Source organism: Indicator indicator, chromosome 8, assembly GCF_027791375.1.
Source record: "Indicator indicator isolate 239-I01 chromosome 8, UM_Iind_1.1, whole genome shotgun sequence".
NCBI lineage: Eukaryota > Metazoa > Chordata > Aves > Piciformes > Indicatoridae > Indicator > Indicator indicator.
Genome location: NC_072017.1, coordinates 7,489,640 through 7,513,485, shown reverse-complemented (window position 1 = coordinate 7,513,485; position 23,846 = coordinate 7,489,640). Strand labels below are relative to the sequence as shown.

Here is a 23,846-nt window from a genome sequence, read left to right as displayed (position 1 = left end):
GTCAGGCTTTGGAACAGGCTGCTGAGGGAGGTGGTGGAGTCACTGCCCCTGGAGGTGTTCCAAAAGCATGTAAACTTGGCGCTTCAAGACATGGTTTAATGGCCAAGGTGGTGTAGGGTTGAAGGTTGGACTTGATGATCCCAGAGGGCTTTTTCAGCCAAAACAATTCTATGATTCTATCTGTGTGCCACTGTGCAGGAGACTAAGCTAGCAGAGAAGCAGGCTGTGAAAAAGGTGAGGTCAAGACTCCCAGCAACATTCTGTCTCAACCCACTGCAAAGTGCAGAAACACCAAGGACAGGGGAGGGATACCTGATCTAGTTGAGGATGCCCCTGCTTGCTGCAGAGGAGTTGCACTAGATGACCTTTGGAGGTTCCTTCCAACCCAGATTGTTCTATGATTCTATGAAATTGTTTCTCCTCTTCATACAAGGAGCTGCTCTTTCCTGACTGGTGGGCTGGAGGTAAAACCTGCAGGCAGTTCTATGACCTTGTATGACATTCATTTCTTGGTGCCTTGAACAGCTGCAAGGGCAGCTTCTTTGTTTTTCTGCCTTGGTTCTTCCAGGTTCAGCTGCCTGCCTCAACCTGTTAGTGTCAGTCAATAATTTTCCTGCCAGCTCCAGCGAGCTGGGCCATGCAGCATTGCTCTGTCAGTCAAACCATGGCGGCACAAACACCCTCCTCCTTAACACTGTCCCCTGCTTGAGGGCCTCAGCTTGCATCATGGGGCTGAGCAACCTTCTTATTCAGCTGTGTCAAGCTTTGGTTGAATAAGAGTCATCATGTGAGTGCAGCCTGTGTGTGTATTTTGCAAGGGCTTGTAGTGATAGAATGAGGGGCAATGGATTGAAGCTTGAGGAGGGGAGGTTTAGATTGGATATTAGGAAGAAATTCTTTACAGGGAGGGTGATGAGACAGTGAAACAGGTCACCCAGGGATGTTGTGGGTGCCCCCTCCCTGGATGTGTTCAAAACCAGGTTGGATGAAGCCTGGAGCAAGCTGGTCTAGTGGGAAGTGTCCATGCCCATGGCAGGGAGATAGGAACTAGATGACCTTTAAGGTCCCTTCCAACCCAAACCATTCTATGGAACTATGAAGCAGCCATTCCCATCACTGTGGCTGAACTCAGACCAGTATCACCACCAGCAAGAAGAGAAACTGTTTGGTCTTAAGGCACAACAACTGGTGGGCAATTTTCTTCAGGGTTGGGTTCCATGTTAACTCTTTCAGTTCCTTTGCATAAATATTTTGAAATTTTGTTCAACTAGGCTATTTTGGATGCTAGGAACAAGTTCTTTACCATGAGGGTGGTGGAACACTGGAACAGGTTGCCCAGAGAGGTGGTTGAAGCCCAAACCCAGGAGGCTCAACAAGGCTGTGGGCAACCTGATCTAGCTGAGGATGCCCTTGCTGAGCGCAGGGGGGTTGGACTAGATGACTTTAGGAGGTCCCTTCCAACACACACCATTCTATGATTCTATGATTCTATTTTCCATGACCCATTTCATCCCAGAGATGACTGCTTGGCAACTGTTTGTAAATTCAAATCATCTGTTTACTAACACAAGAATGTAAAATGCAGTATTTCTACTAAAAATAAGATAAGCAACTTTAATAGCAGAACAGCTTGAGTTTGAAGGTCAAGCTTTGGCATGGAAATAGTTCACACTGAGAAGCAGAACCTTGGAGTGCTCTAATGAAAACTGGCAGTGATTTGACTGAGCCACAAGCCTTCAGAAATCACACCTAACACAAACAGTCATGTTTGAACAGCAATTGCCTGATATTGGAAAAAAGGCTGTAAATGCCTGTGTGGGTAATTCAGTGAAGTCCTCACCATTGCATGGAGAGAGGAGAGCTGCCGTGGCATCCCCAGTCAGTTCAGGATGCAGGGGTGGGCAGGATGTTGTGGCTATGTGGCTTAGGAGGGAACCATGGAATCATAGTGTTGATTTGGTTGGAAAAGACCTTTAAGATCATCAAGTCACACCATTCTCTAACTCTACAAAGGCTGGGGCTAAACCCTGCCTCTCAGCACTACAGGTGGGCAGCTTTTAAACACCTCCAGGGACGGGGATCCAACCACCTCCCTGGGGAGCCTTTTCCAGTCTTTAAGAACCCTTTCAGTCAAGAGGTTTCTTCTCATATCCAACCTAAACCTCCATTGGTACAACTTGAGGCTGTTTCTTCTCATCCTATCACTTATTACTAGGGAGAAAAGACAAACACCCACTTGGCTCCAACCTCCTTTCTGGGTATTGTAGATAGCCAGGAGGTCCCCCGTCAGCCACCTTTTCTCCAGACTAAACAACCCCAGGTCCCTCAGCTGCTCCTCACCAGATCTGTTTTCCAGACCCTTCACCAGTGTTGTTGCCCTTCTCTGGACCTGCTCTTGTAATCTTTCTTGTAGTGAGGGCCCAAAACTGAACACAGTACTCAATGTGTGGCCTCACCAGTGTTGAGTACAGGGGAACAATCACTTCCCTGGTCCTGCCAGTCACACTATTCCTGGTACAGGCTAGGATGCTGTTAGCCTTCTTGGTCACCTGGGCACACACTGGCTCATGTTCAGCCAGCTGTCAACAAACACCTCCAGGTCTTTGCTGGGCAGTTTCCAACCACTCTGCTCCAAGCCTGGAGCTTTCATGGGGTTGTGGTGACTCAGGTGCAGGACTGAGCACTCGACCTCACTGAATCTCATACAATTGGCCTCAGCCTATCAACCATATTCAAGAGTTAGCACAGAAGATGTGCATGCAGGAAGCCACTGTCTCTTGCTCAAGATCATGTCATGTTTTAGTTTCAGTTAAATAGTGAAGACAAGTTCAGGATTGCTGCTTTGTTGGGGTTTTTTATGTTGTCTTGTGTTTTTGCAGATGTAGTTTCAGTCCCATCTTTTACTGCGGACTATCATTTGGGTTTTGTAGTATTAGAATTAGTGTTAGAAGGTGTATAAAGCTCACCTCACAGCTACTCTCTCTTTGTGGCTGCCTGAAGAATCCATTCAACTACAGAGGCAGCCTGGAAGGTGGAATTTGCCTGTGTGACATTTTTGTTGTTAGGCTCTGCCAGCTTCACAGATTTGCTGTCACTGTAAATCAGGTTAGATTTTATTTAATGAAACCAGCTTATCTGCCATCCATACTAATTATTGTTGTTCATCTTAACTGCATGCACTTCTGTTTCCTTAATGCTTCACAATCTATGACAAATACAAGAATTCTTTAAATTCATTAATATAAGCACCACACACAAATTCCAATTAAGTGGGCACATCCCATTAGATCTGGATGTGGGAATAAAAAAATACAGGATGGGTATGCCAGGTGTGTTATGCAGAACACAGGTCTAGCTGAAAGAATGCTTCTGTTTCTATTTGATAGAAAGGTAGCACTACTCTTGCTGTGCTTTGTTTCATTTTCTGAACCAGACTCCACAAACTACACTGAAGGGAACAAGCTCTGTGTTCTAAAATGAGAGGCAGTGGAGTTTGCAGTGTAAATTCCATGGGCATCAATGGAAAGCAGCAGGATATGGTTTTATCTGCTGTGTAGCTCAGACAATATCTTTCCCATTTATCATTTAATCATCATTAATCTTAACTTCTGACCTTTTCCAATTCTTTTGTTCCTGCAACTTAGAACTTAGCCTATTTGAATTCCCTAGTAGGACCATTCTGTCCACTGTCATGTTGATCATTTCAGTAACTGTGGACAGTAACTGTGAATTGTTGTTTCCTCACTAACAAAGCTATAGTCATGATTTATTTCCATTTAGAGAAGCAGGAATCATTTTGATTTATAGAATCATAGAATTATTCTAGTTGGAAAAGATCTTTAAGATCATCAAGCTCAACCATGATCTAACTCTACCAAGTCTGGTGCTAAACCATGTCCCTCAGTGCCACATCTCTGGGTTTCAAACACCTTCAGGGGTGAGGATTCAATCACCTCCCTGGGGAGCCTGTTCTGCTGTTGGAGAACGACTTCTGTCAAGTTTCTTCTAATATCCAACCTAAACCTCCCTTGGTGCAATTTGAGGACATTTCCTTTCATCCCACCACTTGTTACTAGGGAGAAGAGACCAACACCCAACCTCTTTTCAGGGAGTTGTACAGGGCAATGAGATCTCACATTAGCTTCCTCTACTCCAGACTGAGCAATCCCAGTTCCTTCAGCTGCTCCTCATAAAAGTTGTTTTCCAGAACCTATTTATCTTAGTACCTGAGTAGCAAGTTGGTCTTCGACAGGTTTTCTTCTACTCAGTCATGAAGATATGATGACGTTGTGTTGTCATAGACTTGTATGCCAAAACTGACTTGTGTTGAAGCAAAGAATATAGAACACAGAGTCTTCTATCCCTGACTGATCTAAGGGCCTCAGTTACTGGGAAAGTGAAAACAAAAAGTGCAGTGTTTCAAGTGAAGCAAAGTAGGCAGGTAGCTTTTATCACAAGGTGCAGCAGCACCAAGCAGTACAGTGACTCCAAGCTAGCACTGAGAAACGTTAGTTTGGAGCCAAAATAATGCTGCTGTGTTGGCATAGTACAAGCCTCTGGCCAGTTACCCTTGTGAGCTGTGCACTACATTCTGCAAGAAAAGGTCGGCTCAGGCACTAAAGTATGGGGGGAAATTAACAACTGTGGTTCCTAAGGATGGAGCAACTCATCTGTCCTTCTGCTCCTTGTGTAGTAATTCAGGCAGCTCTGGGCTGAGGGCACTGGGTTTTGCACCCCATTCCTAAATATTTGTAGGATGTGTCTTTATTCATCCAGGTCTGGAGTACATTTCTGAGGTGAGTCCCTTGTTCATCGCTGTCTAACATGTCTCACATCATAGAGCAGGAGCAGGCAGGTGATAGTGCTCCTGTACTCAGCACTGGGGAGCCACACCTCGAGTACTGTGTTCAGTTCTGGGCCCCTCACTACAGGAAGGATGCTGAGATGCTGCAGTGCGTCCAGAGAAGGGCAACCAGGCTCGTGAAGGGCCTGGAGCACCTGGCCTATGGGGAGCATCTGAGGGATCTGGGGTTGTTCAGTCTGGAGAAGAGGAGGCTGAGGGAAGACCTCATTGTTCTCTACAGCTACCTGAAAGGGAGGTTGGAGCAAGGAGGGAGCCAGCCTCTTCTCCTTGGTGGCAAGCAATAGGATAGAGGAAGTGGTTTCAAGCTACGCCAGGGGAGGTTCAGGCTGGATGCTAAGAAATATTTCTTCATTGAAAGGGTTCTCAAACTTTGGAATGGTCTGCCCAGGGCAGAGGTGGAGTCACCATTTCTGGAGGTGTGGACCTGGCACTTAGGAACAGAGTTTAGTGTTGACCCTTCAGTGCTGGATCCAGGGTTGGACTGGATGATCTCTGAGTTCTCTTCCAACTGGATGTTTTCTGTGATTCTGTGATAAACTGGATTCTTTTTGGAAGAAAACCAGGAATATAACACCAGGATCTCACCTAATGCACTCCCAAAGTTTGTGGGAGTTGAGCTCAGTCCAAAGTAAAATGCCCTGAAATAGATATGGCATGGATTTTGACACCAGTGGTGTCATCCCTCTGTGTCTTAACTCAGTGGACAGTGGTCACAGCCAAGACCTGGCAAAATCCATCACATACCTTAGTTTTGTTGGGAAAGACAATAAAATGTATGAACTGTGCAAGACTGCATTACTAACTAAATTTATTTTTGACAGGATGTTTCTTGAGTGGTATGGTTGATGTAAATGTGTCCATGTTAATCTGAACAGACAGAATTTAATCATAATTTTGGTGTCATTGGCATATTGTCCTTCCTTATCAAAACACAGGTCATTTTGCATGCTAGGAATAATCCGATGTCAGGATGACACCATTTAGTCAGAATTTATGTCAGCATTTAGTGTGACAGCAGCAATTAACTGAACCAAAAGATACCATAATTAATGCCATCAAGAGGCTTCTTCCTTTTAAGAAGAAAGAAAGATTAAAGATGGGGAAGAAAGTTATCATTTGGCACAATGTTTTTAATTCATGTTATTGATTTATTTCTAAGTATGGAGATCTCTTTTATCTTTGATATATTTCTTTCTTCCATGGGATTTCTAATTCAGAACATTCAGCTTCTTGGAAATGAAGTAGAAGGCAAACTAATAAATTCTGTCTGCTGAGTTACAAAATTAATTCATCTGCACTCTGTTGAAATATGCTGCAATATTAGGGTGTAGGTGAAGTCTAATGTGGCACTTACAGACAATCTATGTGTTTGTACAACATACAGTTTGGAGCTTAAATCCCAGCACTTGATTTTTGTTAGGTTTGTGTGTGTTTGTATATGCTAAGGGCTCTTGATGTCATAAATCTTATCTCTGAATAAAAGAAGAGAGTTCATGTAAATATGCTTTAGTACCAGCCTTGGTGGACTTAGGTAATGGTTGGATTTGATGATCTTAAAGGTCTTTTCCAACCCAAACCATTCTATGATTGTTACTAACATCTTTTTCCCCACCACAGATACCATAGCTGAGAGGAGCGCCCTAAGAGAACACGTGTATCCAAAGCTGAGAGAATTCTGCAGAGAAAACTATGGCCTGGAATTTCAGGTAGGCTTTGGTGTGTCAAATCTTGCATTATTTTTTTCTTGAAGATAACTCCATTTAAAACAGGTAGCATTTTAAAATCTCATTGGTAAAACAGTGACAGCTTCAAACTGGAAGAAGCTTGATTTGATTAGACATTAGGGAGAAATTCTTCCCCTTGAGGGTGGTGAGGCACTGGAACAGGTTGTCCAGAGAAGCTGTGGAGGCTCCAAGCCTGGAAGTGTTCAAAACCATGCTGGATGGGGTCTTGAACAGTCTGTAGAAGATGTCCCTAGGTTGGAACCAGGTGATCTTTAATGTCCCTTCCAACCCAAACCATTCTGTGATTCTATGAAACAACTCCTCTTATATGTTTAATTGTACTCCTCTTATATGTTAATTGTACTGATGTAGGAAAATTATTTTACTGTTGTATTTGAGGTAAATTCTGAACAGATAAGAAAACCACACAGTTTTACAATCCAATGTTGCACTGACAGTGAAAACAATGTGGCAACAAAGTATTGAGTTTCACATTGGACACTTGCTTAAACCAGGTCTGTTTTATATATTGATAGTGTTTCAGAAGAAGTAATGTTACATCTAAATTAAAGTGTTGTGATTCTACAAACCATACTTCATGCAACCTATTTTTAATTACATGAAATCACCATTGAAGTGGCACCATCTGTATATTCACATAATTCTTACAATCTGACTACAGGTTTGTTTTTTGCTGAAACATAGAAATAATTCAGCTAGGTGAATATTGAAACTGGTTACCAAAACCAGTTGAAAGTGGAACATTTCAGCAGTGTTTGTACTCTGTGGAATTTGCTTCCTTCCATGTGAATTGTAAAATCCCCATTGCTTCAGTCAGTTGATGTTTTCCTTTGTCTTATGGAAGACATAGACACACCTACACCTTTGGTAAGAGCCAGTTGGAGGTAAATACACTTCATATGATGTAAAACACATGAGTTTGGGATCATAGTTTAAGTCATTTGTACCTTTAAGTCACGTGTATCCTAATTCACAGCCCAGAATTCGTCCAGTAAAGTGCTGTACATGTCAACAGGCCTGGAGCTGGTTCTGTGCTGCAAAATATAAATGGAGCATTTGAGGGTGTAAAAATGTTTTCCAGCTTTTCAAAAATCCTGATTCTACATCCTCCTTCAAGCCTTCCTGCACTAGTAGTAACGTCCCATTTTAGTGACTCCAAAACCTCAGCTCTCCAGAGCACAGCCTGGAAACAGCTAATACCATTTCTGCAACATCCTGCTCCTCCCAGTGTATTATTCTTGATGCACATGCAGCTGGTTTTTAATCAAAATAACAAGTTCTTAAATTAGGATATTTGGTTTTAATCCCCTGAGTCACTTGGACTTGCTGAATCTGCATGGTGGTAAATTCCAGAGTGATTTTTGATTATGGCTATAAAAGAATTTCATCTGAAGGTCCTAGCTCATCAGCTGATTGGGAAGTCCCAGCTGCAGTGGTACATGCAAGGAATAGCAAAATAATGAAGCGTTTTTCTCCTGGTACTACCATGTGATATTAATGGAAAATATAAACTCTATTTCTCAGTCATCTTTGAAGAGACATCTCAGTGACAGGAGGGAAATGTCTCTTCCAAGTAGATCATAATCCACCAAATACTTTGTGAGAGGAAACATGTCCTTCTCCAAATGGATTGTAATGTAGTCTCGAGGGGAGGAATAATTAAGTTTTGTCTACTTGATATTCATGGAAGCAAATTATTTTATGTTATAGCTTCAACACCAGGAGGATCTCTATGTGATATGAGGTCTGAGAGACAGCTCCACTGACACATTTCTGAAAGCAGCTACAAAGCTCTCATGTTTCTGTGGAAGCAAAGTAGGAAAACCTGCAAAAGAAATTGCCCAGGGAAAGGAGTAAAGCATTTTGGAGGAGGCTATGAGGTAGACTTTAGCAAAACTGTTTTTTTGGTTTGGTTTGATTTTTTCATTTTCCATTCCTTATACACTAAGTTTCTTAGATTACCATCAATTGAGCATCAACTTTACAGTGAAGGTGGTAAGACACTGTAACAGGTTGCCCAGGGACGTCATGGATGCTCCCTCCCTGGAGGTGTTCAAGGCCAGGTTGGATGAAGACTTGAGCAACCTGATCTAGCAGAACATGTCCCTGCCCATGGCAGGGGGATTGGAACTAGATGATCTTGGAAGTCCCTTCCAACCCAAACTGTTCTGTGAATTTATGAGCTGAGTACCAAAACTAGAGTTTTCAGCCCAGTGGTGTCAAGAAAGCATTATGTACTTTTCAGATAGAGGGATACATTTCTATTTCCCTGCAGAGAGCAGAACACATAACTGCTATGTAATCTGATAAAACAAGCACTGCCCTGCATGCTACTACCATAAATGCACTAAAATACAGGGTGTCCTGAAGACACCTTCTTCCTGGTAGATCATGACCCAAATGAAATCCATTTGAGTACCTTCATTGCTCCAGCTTCCTCTGAGTCATCTGGCTGCACTGGTAAGTGTTCCACATGTTGCAAAGCATGAGATCTGTCAGGTGTCATCAAGTCTGGGGAGTTAGAGAACGCAGTGTGTGTGAAAGCAGAACTGAATATATTCAACTGCTCTATGAATCCATTTGCTCAATGGGCTTCCTTTTCCATTGAATCAGAAAATAGTTCTGACAAACAGGTGCTGGTGAAGGCAGAAAGCAAGTAAGCTGAGAAAAAGATCTGCAGAGTGTATGGGGTTTGTACCTGGTATACAATGTTCTGTAGGGGAGGACAGAGAGGGTAAAAAAAGGAGTTGCAATAGAAAAATTATAGGAGAATATATATTATAGGAGAATATATTATAGGAGAATAACTAACCATAGTTAATTAGCAGCACACTCTTTTGTTTTTGGGAGTTACAAAATGCTTCAAATCATTCTCATCATATGATGTGTGCTAGAAGGAAGATGGAAAATTGCATGAACTAAAATGTTGTGGTTTTCTGAGCACTTAGAGAAAAGGAGGCTGAGGTGAGATCTCCTCACTCTCTACACCTCCCTGAAAGGAGGTTGGAGCTAGGTGGGGGTTGGTTTCTTCTCCCAACTGGTGATAGATGGAGAGGAAATGGCCTCAGGTTCCACCAGGGGTGGTTTAGGTTGGATATTAGAAGAAACTTCTTGACTGAAAGGGTTCTCAAAGACTAAAACAGGCTGCCTAAGGAGGTGGTTGAGTTTCTGTGTCTGGAGGTGTTTAAAAGCCACAGAAATGTGGTTGCTGAGGGACATGGTTTAGCACCAGACTTTGTAGAGTTAGACTCTGGCTGGAGTCAATGAGGGACTTTTCTAGCCAAAAAGATTCTATGATAAAGATAAAATTATTTCATTTCTTTAGAAAAATCTGTGAAACTTTAGGATTGGTAGGACAAAAGCTAAAAGAAGCAAAAGGAAGCACTGAATTAGGAACAAATAGCCTCCATTAGGTGACTAGTGTGGAACTTAATTAGACCAGTGTCAGCCCACTGTTTGTGAGTAGTTCTCACTGGTTGTCATCTCACTTTGACAGCCTCACTTAAATTTAGAGTCAATGTTTGTCACAATTTTACTAAATAGAAGTAAAAATCTGCTTTAACATCAGCTACAGTTGTCTTCCTGTTCCCTTTCTTTCATTTTGTAAACCCTATTTATTTCAGTAGCAGAAGGAATAGCTGATAAGCCTCTAATTTTGAAATTCTTGGTGCCTAGAGAGATTTAGTGGCTAAAATATTTCACCTTGCATGACAAAACTAATGCATGTTAAGATAGTATGGGCCAAAATTGTGTTGCTCAATGAACAGATTCTACAATGTTGTAACAAAGAGAAGGCAGCCCCTGTGATATCTTCTATTCCAGAGAATTTGCTCTTCACATTGACAAGACTTAGTGTGATTTCTGAACAGTTAATTAGAATAGAAATTGCTTTTATGTTTCAGGTGGACTCGAGCAGCACATTAAATTCATTCAACCAGTAATTCAAATATTCTTGACTGTATGCTGAGATGCTCTAATTTTATGACTGGAATACTTAAGCTCTGTCATACATCATTCAAGTAATCAGACAGCTGAATGCAATATGAGGTTCAGTAATGAAGTCATACAGATAAATAACAGAAGGGAGAGAGGAAGAAGGGAACATTTTTTCCTAATCACTATTTACCTGCCCTCTTCTTATAAAGGGGAGATAAGAAGGCTGTTCGAGACACACTTTTGTAAAGCAGAAGCTGCTTGTTTCAGCAAAATTTTGGAACAGAGCTTGTGTAAAAACCTAAGATATTAAGTGTATTTTCTTGGCAGTGTAGCTAGAATGTATCTTACACACGGGGCTGTTTCACTCATCATCCGTCAGACTGCATGTTACCTCTCTTGTTTGGCAACAACGTGCCCACTCCAGCAAACACTGACGCACATCCCAAACTTTTCTGACAGAAGAAACCAACAAGGCTGTTGGTAGTAAAATTAAACATGGGCATAAATGCTTCTAGGATTAAGTCTTAAACCTTACCTTTTATTGGTAGGGGAAATTTCCCAAGAGTAACCAGCTGTAAACTGGTGAATTTTACATCAACCCAGTATTACTTCATATTTTAGGCCTTCAGGACAATTTTGTCATCTGTTTAGACAGCAGCTAGTTTTGTGGTTCTGTTACTTATGGAAACAGCAGAGTGCTTCCACAGCATAAATATATTACAATAAACAATACTGTCAGATATTCATGTCTTAATACCATTATTTTGATTATTTTTTTTAGGTATCCCTTTGGAAATTTTTGTTCAAGGTACACACAATGTTAATTTTTTTAGCTATCCATTTGGAATTTTTTTGTTCAAGATGCACACATGATCCTGATAATCAATAGTTGCTTAAACGAGACAGTAGGAGCATGTACCATAAGTTTTGCTCCAAAAGAAATGCATACATATGATTCCTATTCTTTTAAAGTCAGTTTCCCACAGTAAAAATCAGACTTTTAGTTAAAATATGTAGTGAAATCGCACTTCATCACTTAATTTCTTCCAAGAAGTTTTAACCTCCATATTTCAGTTTCTTCCAGGAGTTTGTTTGCAACTAATTAGCATAACAAAACTGAGACAGTAGCTGGACATGAAAGGCAAAACAGCAAGCAGTTGCCAGTGCGTATCTCTAATCTCTGCTCTCAAAGTAACAAAGAGCAGCTGACAAAGGAAGCAGAATATTGCAGAGGTCCACATAGTCTTTCTTTCTAGTCATGCGCACAAGACGAGTTTATATCCTGTGGATACAAGTGACTCAGGGTGTCCACAAGTCATGGTCTTGACTCTGATCCACAGCAAAAATCCCATTCATTTCCATGAGTCAGGATTTGATCAATGCTTTTATTATCCTTACCTACCCATTCTGTGCAGTCCAGCAGCGAAAAAAGACTACATCAAATCAAGATCTTGTCATGCTAATCTCTGCACAAAAAAATATTAATAGGAAATGAGAGACTGTCCCAGGAGGGAATATCTGGGAAGGAAAGTAAGAGACCTGAGTTGTCATTTACCTCAGGAAACCTTTCCAGTCAGTGTCAGGAATGATTATAGAGGTCACTGCCTTTGACAATGCTTAGCAGTACATGAAATGTTGACCAAGATGATTATTAATTGATGGGTAAAAAGGGCATATGATAAAGTACCAATGTTGCATCCTCTTTTCCAGGTCATAGACTTATACTGGGGAGTTGAAGCAGATGAATGGGACAGTCCTGAGCTGCAGAAGACTCGGATGAAGCTGTTAGAAGATTGCTTGAAAAGTTCTGCAGGTCCATGCTTTGTTGTGGGTATAAAAATATTGTTTTACTTTACCAAAAAAACATAACTAGCATGCATGATTCAAGAACAAATGCATTCTTTTCTTTTTTCTGTTTGATATTCCTGGCTGTACATTTGCTGTTCTGCATCCAAATGTTTCCCTGCACAGCACTGTAGACTAATGATGATTATTCAGTATTAGTGGAAAGAAGGATCTTTAATGATCACTTCCCATTGAAAGATGGATGTAGAAATCACAAGGTATGCCTGTGCTGCTATCACTACAGAAGTATGGACTACTTGTTCAAGGAGGCCATTAATTAATTCTTGGCACTGGTCACACATGCATTATTGGCTGGCCTGGGAGGACTTAAAAAAGCAGAGCAGCCTAAACCTTGTTTGTGTCATAAAGCCGGACAAGATAGGATGCAGGTAAGAGACCGTGAAAAGACTGGGGGTTGGTGACCACCTGAGGAGGGTCTGAATCTTGGTGGTTTTCCTACTCTCTGCCTTCTCCTTACTGTTACCAAAACAGAGATTCTCACTCTGACTGCAACTAGCTCAGAGAAACAGCCCCAGTATATCACTACACAATACTTAGCTTCTAACCTCACAGCATGCAACTGTTATAGTGATGTCTCTATGATTTAAAATGCACTCTGAAACCTTCTACATGCCCTCTACAGGGCTGTGAGGAAGAGTGGTCTTGGGGTGAAGACAAATTCCAGCTTCTAACATGCTGTTACCATGATTTTCAGGCATGCTGCATCACAGCTCTTTCTGCTTTAGTTCATCTGTTAACCAAAGATGAAATCTGAAAGCCTTGAATCACAGAATTACAGAATCATTTCAGTTGGAAAGGACCTTTAAGATCAAGTCCAGCCATTATCTAACTCTACCAAGGCTGGGGCTAAACACTGTCCCTCAGCACCACATCTCTGCAGTTTTTAAACACCTCCAGGGATGGAGATTCAATGACTCCCTGGGGAGCCTGTTCCAGTCTTTGAGAACCCTTTCAGCCAAGAAGTTTCATCTAATGTCCAACCTAAAGCTCCCCTGGTACAACTTGAGGTCATTTCCTCTCCTCCTATCACCCATTACTAGAGAGAAGAGACCAACACCCATGTGGCTCCAACCTCCTTTCAGGGAGTTGTAGAGAGATAGAAGGTCTCCTCTCAGCCTCTTTTTCTCTAGGCTAAGCAACCCCAGTTCCCTCAGCTGCTCCTCACCAGGCCTGTTCTCCAAGCCCTTCAGCAGCTTCACTGCCCTTCTCTGGACTTGCTTCAGCACCTCAATGTCTTTCTTGTATTTGAATTTCAGTGGCACAGGATAAAATTCAGAATTAGACCTTAAAGCAGCCTTCCAATATTTGAAGGGAGCTAGAGAAGAGCTGGAGAAGGACTTTTGACAATGTCATGTAGTGATAGGATGAGGGATGAGGGGTAATGGCTTCAAACTGGAAGAAGCTGGACTGAGATGAGACAAGAGGAAGAAATTCTTCCCTATGAGAGTGGTGAGGCTCTACAACAGATTGCCCAGAGAAGCTGTGGGGGCTCCAAGTGCTGAAATCCAGGTTGGACAAGGCCTTGAGCAAACTGGTCTAGTAGGAGGTGTCTCTGTCCATGGCAGAGAGGTTGGAACTAGATGATCTTTGAAGTCACTTCCAACCCAAACCAGTCTATGAATCTATATTAGGGTAACTCTCAAGTTAAATTAACATCTGTAAAACTTCATTTGTGTTTAAGAAGACAACCAGCGTTATTTTAAGACAAAGTGCTTGCAGAGAGGAAAACAGACATCCTGCCTTCATTAGATAAATTCAATTCCACTTTCATTCTAGTGCTGAAGGCATACCAGAGCACACAGGGCAAAGACAGACTTGCTCAGTATCTGTCAGGCTGGATGTTTTCAAGTAAAGATGCCTCATGCTTCTTAACAAATCTGTCAATTATACAATTACAGAAGTTTTACTGAACTACAGGGATTCTGCTTTTGCATGTCTTTATAATAAGGATTGCTCTGAAAGTAAATGAGCATTGCTTCTGTTTAGTGCTGATGTACTACTGCTTGTCTTCTCCATAGTCGCTTGTCACAGCTGGAAGGGTAGTGCTTGTCACTCAGATATCTAAAGAACACCTACCACTCTTCTTTGATAGCTTTAATGTCAACTTACCAGCCTGTGTTTTGGTGTTAAGATTTCAGTGGAAAACAATTTTAAGACCATGCCTTTGCTATTCCAAATGTTTTCCCCATATTCCTAAGAAAATAATCTAGAAAAGGGAGATTTCTCCTCCGTACCTAAACGCAGCTAAGTGAACTCTGACTTGTCATAGCAAGGTAGAGAAGGGTTCTGAAAAATTATTGAGTCGTAGAATTATAGAATGGCTTGGGTTGGAAGGGACCTCAGAGATCATCTACTCCAAACCCTCTACCATAGGCAGGGACTCCTCTCACCTTGATTTGGTTGCCCAAGGCCTCATCCAATCTGGCCTTAAATACTTCCAGGGAGAGGACATCCACAACCATTCTGGGCAACCTCTTCCGGAGTCTCACCACCCTCATACTGAAGAACTTCTTCCTAAGATCCAGCCTAAACTTACCTTCCCTCAGCTTAAAACCATTTCTCCTTGCCCTATCACTAGACACCCTTATGAAAAGTCCCTCTCCAGCCTTCCTGTAGGCTCCCTTCAATTATTGGAAGGCAGCTATGAAGTCTTCCCCAGTCTTCTCTTCTGCAGGCTCAACAACTCCAGCTCTCTCAGCCTGTCCTCACAGCAGAGGTTCTTCAGCCTTTGGATCATCCCTCTGGCCACTGATTCTACTTTTTTTTTTTTTAATGGGGAGAATTTCAAAGATTTAGTGAACTGAGAGCACAGAATCCCATGGGAGTGGAGGGGATACAAAGCACTGCCTGCTGAGAAGGCTGGAGATGATGTCTCTCCATACCAAATATGCAAGCTGTAGCATGTGTTCTGTACTTTCATCACACCCTTATAACCACCTTGTTGGCTCTGTTTCATTCACCTACTTGCCTCCCTGTCATTTAGCTTCAGAGTCCTGGGGAACAAAAGCCATCCTCAGCATTTGATGAGCCCAGAGCTTGGAGTTCTGAGTCTGGGCTGGGTTTGATGCTGTCAAGACACTGTTTTTCACAAGGACACACTGCCCCAGATCTCTAGACAGTTTGGGTAGCTTCCATCTTTCATGACTAAATTTAGTTTTCTGGGTTTCGTTTTCTATTTTTTATCTTTCATTTGATGGATAGACAGAGTTGGAACAGCAAGTCATGGCACTGTAGCAACACCCAATGTCCTTAGGCATGGATGTTCTCTGACAGTGAAGGAAACCTCTTCACGTGCCATTGCTGCATATTTTAGCAGCTCAGAATTTTGAAGCTGTTAAGAAATGCATGCCTGAAATTGTTACTAAGGAAAGAAATCAAGGCAAACCAGGAATTTAAAACAGAAAAAAACAGTTAATGAAGAGGTTGCAGTGAGACAACAACTTCAGTATTGATTCCAGATTCTCCAGGCCAGAGTGAGTGCTCTCCCAGTCAGTAGACTGGCAAAACCTGTACCTGAAAGGGGCCTACAAGAAAGCCAAGAAGAGACTTTTTACAAGGGCTTACAGTGATAAGACAAGAGGGAATGAATTGAATCTTGAGGAGTGAAGATTTAGACTGGAGATTAGGAAGCAATTCTTTAGAGTGAGGGTGGTGAGACACTGAAACAGGTTGCCTAGGGAGGTCATGGATGGTCCCTCCCTGGAGATGTTCAAGGACAGGTTGAATGAGGCTTTGAGCAACCTGGTCTGGTGGGAGGTGTCCCTGACAATGCCAGGGGGGTTGGAACTAGATGGTCTTTAAGGTCCCTTCCAATCCAAACCATTCTATGAATCTATGAAAAAGTACAGAAATTTGTTTTCTGCTTTGTTCACAGAATCACAGAATGTTAGGGGTAGGAAGGGACTTCTGGAGATCACCCAATCCAATCCCCCTGCCAGAGCAGGATCACATAGAGCAGGCTGCATAGGAACACATCCAGACAGGTTTGGAAAGTCTCCAGAAAAGGAAACTCTGCAACCTCTCTGAGCAGCCTATTTCAGTGCTCTGGCACCCTCAGCGTGAAGTGTCTCCCTGTGTTGAGGTAAACCTCCAGTGTTCTAGTTTGCATCCATTGCCCTCCATCTTATCACAGGGCACCACTGAAAAGAGACTGGCTCCTTCTTCTTGACACCCACATTTCAGATATTTGTAAACATTAGTAAGATCCCCTCTCAGTCTTCTCCAGGCCAAAACAGCCCCACATTTCTCAGCCTTTCCTCAGAAATTCCTGTCTCTTCATCATCCTTGTAGACCTCTGCTGGACTCTCTCTAGTACCTCCCTGTCTGTCTTGAACTGAGGAGCCCAAAACTAGACACAATACTCCAGATGTGGTCTCACCAGGGCAGAACAGAGCAGGAGGAGAACCTCCCTCAACCACTCTCTTCTGAATGTACTCAGTAGCGATCATGAATGGGATTTGTCTATTCAGATCTAGTCTGAACACTTTTAATAACTAGTAGATAAATATAGGTAGCTCCATGAATATCTGAGTCACCTTCTGGATGACAATTTCTCCATTAAAAGCAAGGAGACACTAAGGAGTTAGACTAATAATTTAGGAAGCCAAGTACAGTGCTTGATACCAATTAAGACTGTAATGATTACTTGCAGAATAGGTTTACTGACCTTTTATCAGGGCTCCCTGATGTAGAATCCTACAATCATAGAATGGTTTTGATTGGAAAGGACCTTTAAGATCAAGTCCAACCTAACTCTACTAAGTCTGCTGCTAAACCATGTCCCTCAGCACCACATCTCTGCTCCTTTGAAACACCTCCAGGGATGGGGATTCCACCACCTCCCTGGGGAGCCTGTTCCAGCATTTGAGAACCCTTTCAGTCAGGAAGTTTCTTCTAATACCCAATCTAAACCTTATGTCTTAGTTCAGATGAGAGAACTGGCAGGCTTCTCTGCACTTCTCTTCAAACACAGCCTGCAAGTTCTAACACGTGTGCTCTCTTCCATCTGTGCAGCACCACACAGTCTCTGCCTATGTGTGAAATGAAGCAGAGAAATGGAAATGAAAGAGTTTGTAGCCCATCATGATTTGCTTAATTTGGTATATTTGGGTTTGTACAAACCTAAGAGGTTCTCTCCAGTCATCATTTAAATAATCTGGCCCCCAAAAGAGTAAAAACGTTTTCTACCTACTCCAAACAGCTGATGTAATTTACATTATTTCTCTCCAATTATTGACAGCTTGTTGTTAATTTCAGCACTAATAAACCATTAAAAACAGACAGATCATTGTAAAACTGAGATTCCTTTAGGAATTACGTATTAGCAATTTACAATATTTGGCATGTCCTTAAATCACCCTGAAACTCAAGACAAAATATGGAAAATTGAGGAGTGAAATGTTCTTTACACCCCTGGATCTTTTTGTTCCTACAGTACATCAGCCCATGAAATACACTACTACTTGGCTCTCTTTGCTTAGTACAAATGGCTGATCATTAATTCTGATCACATTCCAGCTCAGAGAAAATTCCAAATGATATTACTCCAGCTCTGTTCAATCTCCTCAACTCCTATTTCAGTTCTGGCAGTACACTAGGATTTATCCCTAATGTGAAAACCAAATATATCCAGGTTCTGGAACACCTGAGTTACGTTTTGCTTTAGCTCTCTGGTAAAATGGCCATGGCTTAAGTTAGGGAGGCTCAAGTCAATCAAATGTGTCTGTAATGAGACAGGCATCTTATGGGGACTGCCCAGAACCTAATGCTCTTAGGACATTCAGCAGAAGGGACACATGCTTGGTACACTTTAGAATTGAATTTTCCTCAAGGAAGCAGCTCGGTATGTAGTTTTTCAGTGAATGAGGAGAAATAGAATCACAGAATTGTTTTGGCTGGAAAAAATCTTTAAGACAATTTAAGTCCAACCATAATCTAACTCTGCCAAGTCTGGTGCTAAACCATGTCCCTCAGTACCACATCTCTGTGGCTTTTAAACACCTCCAGGGATGGGGATTCGACCACCTCCCTGGGGAGCCTGTTCCAGTCTTCGAGAACCCTTTCAGTCAAGAAGTTTCTTCTAATATCCAACCTAAACCTCTCCTGGTGCAACTCATCCTCAATAGCTGGAACCAGACGTGGCACAATAGCCCACCACTCCCAATAAAGTATATTGCAAGAAACAAATACCAGACTGAATTGTCTTCTCACTCCGCATCTGGTCTAAATCACAACTCTCTCTAACCTAAGTGGGTTTGGTGTCATACAGCATGTCAGGAGTGACTCCGTGGAACTCATTGACATTAATCTGAAGTGAAGTGTATGTCTGTGGACACTAATCCTGTTTTCGATAGACTTGGCCAGCAGGAAAGATTTTTCTGTGAATGTCAAAGTGGAGCTTTGTGTATTTTTTTAATCCTTCAGAACAGAAAAAGTGATTCAATTTTAAAGGCAGAGTATACCAGCTTCCCCTCAGCAAGACCAGGTCTTCTTTTACAGTCACCAGACTAACAGGCAAGGGTTGTACACCCATTTCCTTGTTTGTCTCTGAAAACCACACATACACAGAGTGGAATCGAGCACAGGGTGAGGCTCTGTGATTAAGCTATCGTAAGTGAGTTCCTTGGTCTGCTTAAGGGCTGGGAATGTATTGTCAATCATCTCTGATTCTTTAAAACTCAAATCTGGAGTCTAAAAATGCTTACCCATTTTTTAAACATGTGCCACTGCAAAGTGCTACAAAATTCATCAGGCAGCATTTTGGTGGAACACAGAAACTGCATGAGTTTTGATGGGTCTTAAAATAGTTTGCATTTTCAGCCTGCAGTCATATTTTCTGCTAAGTCACTGTATTTCTTTTTCTTGACATAAAGAGGATTTTTGGTGCTGCCTTCCAGAAAGGTTAGGTATTATATTTAATATAAATTACCATATTAGTGAGAACAAGATTAGCATAAGCTCAGATTTCTATCATTCTATGTATAATGTGTAGAAGAAAAAACAGGCTACATGAGATATATGAGATTTGTTTCCTCTTGACCCTCAGGAGCTTTACCAAACCACCTTCTGAGGCAGTATTGTCATAAGCTAGATGTAATGTTCTGATCTACAAATAAGACTGTAGACCAGAAAGCCAACATTAGCTATTCTGCAGAACTAAGAAGGGGTTGGTGGGTGAAATCCCAAATCTTGCAGTCTTAATTTTGTGTTTAAAAAAAAAAAAAAAAAGCAAACTTTACAGTATTCAGCAGGGAGTTGATAAATTCAAAGAGAACTCTTAATGATACTTGCACCTAGGGTATATACCCTCCCTTTCCTCAAATACAGAGATTCGTAGAATGGTTTAGGTTGGAAGGAACCTTCAAGATCATCTAATTTTAAACCCCCTGCCATGAGCAGGGACACCTTCCACTAGACCAGGTTGCTCAAGGCCTCATTCAACCTAGCCTTGAACACCTTAAGGGAGGGGTAATCCATGACCTTCCTGGGCAACCTGTTCCAGTGTCTCACCACCCTCACTGTAAAGAATTTCTTCCTAATCTCCAGTCTAAAACTACCCTCCTCAAGCTTCAATCCATTCCCTCTCATCCTGTCACAACAAGCCCTTGTAAAAAGTCCCTTCCCAACTTTCTTGTAGCCCCTTTCATGTACTGGAAGGTTGCTATGAGTAACAGACCCACAAATTAACTATCTCAGTTTTCAGTCTGATTATTGCTAAATCCACCTAGCAGTAACTTGGTCAGTTGGGTTTCTTGTATGATCAGGCTGTGTAAGTTGACAGGATCCCTTTTCCCTTCCGTGAAAGATAAGAAGTTACAGAACTAAAATAAGAGACAGTATCAGTGTTCTTCATAGTGATTCTGGTATGCATATGGAAGGTATTGCCTCTTTTCTCTTAAAATACTTGGGTTTGGTGCAAAGTGCTTTTGTTGGAGTTCCTGTTCATGTGCTTTTTCCTTTCATAACTGGATAACCTCACAGAGTAACTTTATATTCCACTCCACCTCAAAAAAAAAAAAAAAAAAACCAAAAACCACCAGTGAATTTTTGCTTAGGATCATGGAATTGGTAAGCTGCCCTTCACCAGATCTCTTCTCCAGACCCTTCACCAGACGTCTTCTCCAGACCCTTCACCAGCTTCATTGCCCTTCTCTGCACATACTCCAGCACTTCCATTTCTTTCTTGTAGTGAGGATCCAAAACCTGAACCAGGTACTTAAGGTGTGGCCTCACCAGTGTTCAGCACAGGGGCACAATCACCCCCCTGGTCCTGCTGGCCACACTATTGCTGATCCAGGCCAGGATGCTGATGGCCTTCTTGGCCACCTGGGCACACACTGGCTCGTGTTCAGCCAGTTGTTGACCAACACCCTCAGGCCCCTCTCTGCTGGGCAGTTTCCAGCCACTCTGCTCCAAGTCTAGAATGTTCATAGGGTTGTTATGACCCAAGTGCAGAACCCAGCACTTGGCCTCATTGAATGTCATGCAGTGGCCTCAGACCATCAATCTAGTCTGGCCAGGTCACTCCACCCTGAAGCAGAACAGCACTCCCATCCAATTTAGAGTCATCTGCAAACTTACTGAGGATACAACAATCCCCTCATCCAGATTATTGATAAAGATATTAAAGAGAACTGGTCCCAGTACTGAGCCCCGACTGACCACAAACTGGATTTAAGTCCATTCACCAGCACTCTTTGGGCCTGGCCATCCAGCCAGTTTTTTTACCCAGTGAAGTAGCCACCCACCCAAGCCACGAGCAGTCAGTTTCTCCAGGAGAATGCTGTGGGAAACAGTATCAAGGGCTTTATTAAAGTCCAGGTAAACAACATCCACAGCCTTTCCTTCATCCACTAAGGAGGTCACCTTGTCATGAGGAGGTGCTATGGAGATGCTATGGAGCCTGTAATTATGATGAGTAAGCTACATGTTCTTTTCTTGTTAGCTGTTTTGCATGCTATAGAAATTACTGTTTAAAAAGAATTTGGAATAATATTGCAGCTCCTGGCTGGCAAAGCAGTTCAGTGCCTGGCCACACACTTTGGCAGAGCACAGACTGTGCCTCTTGCCCATTCCATTGCATGGCAAAGGCAAGGTAGTGTTTTAATTGAGACAAGTGTCATGACCTGATGTTCTTTGCCATATTTCATTTGTTTCCCCTGGGGCCTTGCTACAGAATTTTTTAACATTTAGCTAATGACTTGACCTATTCCCTGCAGGCAGTATCTAGCATTTAGTGCTTGTACACTTACAATTAATATTAGATCTGATTGCCTTTTAGTTAAAAATTAGTGTTAGGAAAGGCATGAAGATATCCCAGCAGAAAGCTACTGCAGGCAAGGTTTGATTTTAAGCTATTCCAGTCTTGAAGATATATGGTATGTGAAAGCTAAGAGGACATATAAAGGTGAATTTTTTCATCTGCATTAGAAATGCAAAACTAATACTGGGTAGAAATGAAGAACAAGAGTTCTTGAAATGTGGCAGTTCTGGAGATGGCTTTATGAAAAGATGGATTTGTATTTAATATAAATGAAATTAGAAGGTTTAGCATTCTCATTGTAATATTTGGTGGTCTGAATTAACTGTGAAGATCGTTGACACTCTGAATACTTCAAGCAATATTATTCTTTGTCAGCTGCAGGCAAGGGTGTAAGGGGTGTGGTTTATAAAGCCAAGACAAGCTTTAATCTTTGTCATCACAGTGCTTGCTTTAGTCTTTTTACTTCAGATCAGCTTTTTTTGAAGAGCTCTTTCACATTTTTCTTTCTCTCCTTGACTGCTATTAAAGTTTAGATTATTAGTTCCTTTCATAGGCATTAGTTCCTTTCATCCTGCAAGTATGCTACTGCCCTTTCTAGCCTCCCACAAATTTATAATATAATAAAGCAGGAAAAAAAATTCTTTCTCTCAAAATTTATAATATAATAAAGCAGAAAAAAAATTCTTCCCCTCAAAACATGTGAAAAGTAGGAGACATGCACATAAGTTAAGAGCATACAGAAGGGCCTACTAGTTCCATGTCAGTCTAAAGCTGAATGGGCCATCATGCTGCTAGCATTGTTGTGGAAGGAAACCTCACAGAGACTAAGAAGTACAAGTGGGAGGACTGATCCCATGAAGCCCAGCAAAAGATCATTAGATCTGGTCACTCACCAGTGGCAAAACTGTATTTTAATTAATCTGAAGCTTTCTCTGTTGACAAAACAGCAAGACAATTTTTGCTCTGGAGTTGGCAAGTATGTGAAATCACTTCACAAAATATTACAACTGAAGTTTCAAATTACTTGCTTTGCAGCTGTTGATACATACCTTTTTAAAGAGATTAATGAAACCAGTCAGTAATGAATATAACTTGCTGATATTTGGCATCTTGTTTTATTAAATCCTCATTAAATCTCCTAGCTGGAATAAAATCTACCTGGTTTCTTAAACACTGGAACTTGTGGAAGTGTTTAAAAGCTGCAGAGATGTGGTGCTGAGGAACACAGTGTAGCATCAGACTTGGTAGAGTTAGATACTGGTTGGACTTGATGATCCTAGATGTCTTTACCAACCAAAAAGATTCAGTGATTCTATGATTCTATCAAATTTCAGTTTGTTCTGCATTAATAAAAGGAATGGTATTACGGGTCCTGGCCATTTTAGTGATAAAGTCTGATGAATGTGAGAATCCATCATATCAAGATCAAATCCAAATCTGACTTCCTCTTCTTGCTCATTGTTGTGACTGTGCCTATAATTTTAATACCTTTGTACTCCAAGAAGATCAGAGGGAAAAATATTCCGCATCTGGATCTAACCAGTAATTTCTTACTCACGTAATAGGAACTTCAGCCTTGGACTCAGCAAAGCTAAGAAGACTACTGCTGATTTTTCCCTGTGTTAATTCATGGATTCATAGAATGGTTTTGGATTGGAAGGGACCTTAAATATCATCTAGTTCCAACCCCCACCCTGTCATGGGCAGGGACACCTCCTAGCTAGACTGGGTGGCTCCAGGGCCTCATCCAACCTGGCCTTGAACACCTCCAGAGACAGGGTATTCATGGCCTCCCTGGGCAGCCTATTCCAGTGTCTCACCAGCCTCACTGTAAAGCATTTCTTCCTAATATCCAGTCTAAATCTGCCCTTCCCAAGCTTCAAGTTTTGTTAAATACAAATGGTTGCTGAGGGTTTTATGTGTGTTTGGCAGCCTGGTAGCTTTAAACAGTTCAATTACCTTCAATCTTATGAGTCTTTAATTTGCTGGTTTACTATTAAAGGAAAATGACTCATCAGGTGGGAGATTTTGATTCACAGGTCTACATATAAAGCTGTCTCTTGGTACTGAACATAGCATAAATATTACTGTTCCCTTTAAAAATAGTTTCCTCTAATAATCATCAAAATGCTGCAGTGTTGTTATCACACATCCAAGTTGGAGGTTATTACTG

The 23,846-nt window shown here is 41.8% G+C and overlaps 1 protein-coding gene across 1 annotated transcript in view; it reads left to right on the top strand.

Moving 5' to 3' along the window:
- NWD2 (NACHT and WD repeat domain containing 2) overlaps positions 1–23,846 on the top strand; it is a 53,801-nt gene that overhangs the window by 14,360 nt on the left and 15,595 nt on the right. Inside the window, exons 2-3 of the mRNA XM_054383217.1 lie at positions 6,482–6,570; positions 12,256–12,372. Coding sequence (XP_054239192.1) covers positions 6,482–6,570; positions 12,256–12,372 — 206 coding nt within the window. The remainder of the gene's footprint in view (positions 1–6,481; positions 6,571–12,255; positions 12,373–23,846) is intronic.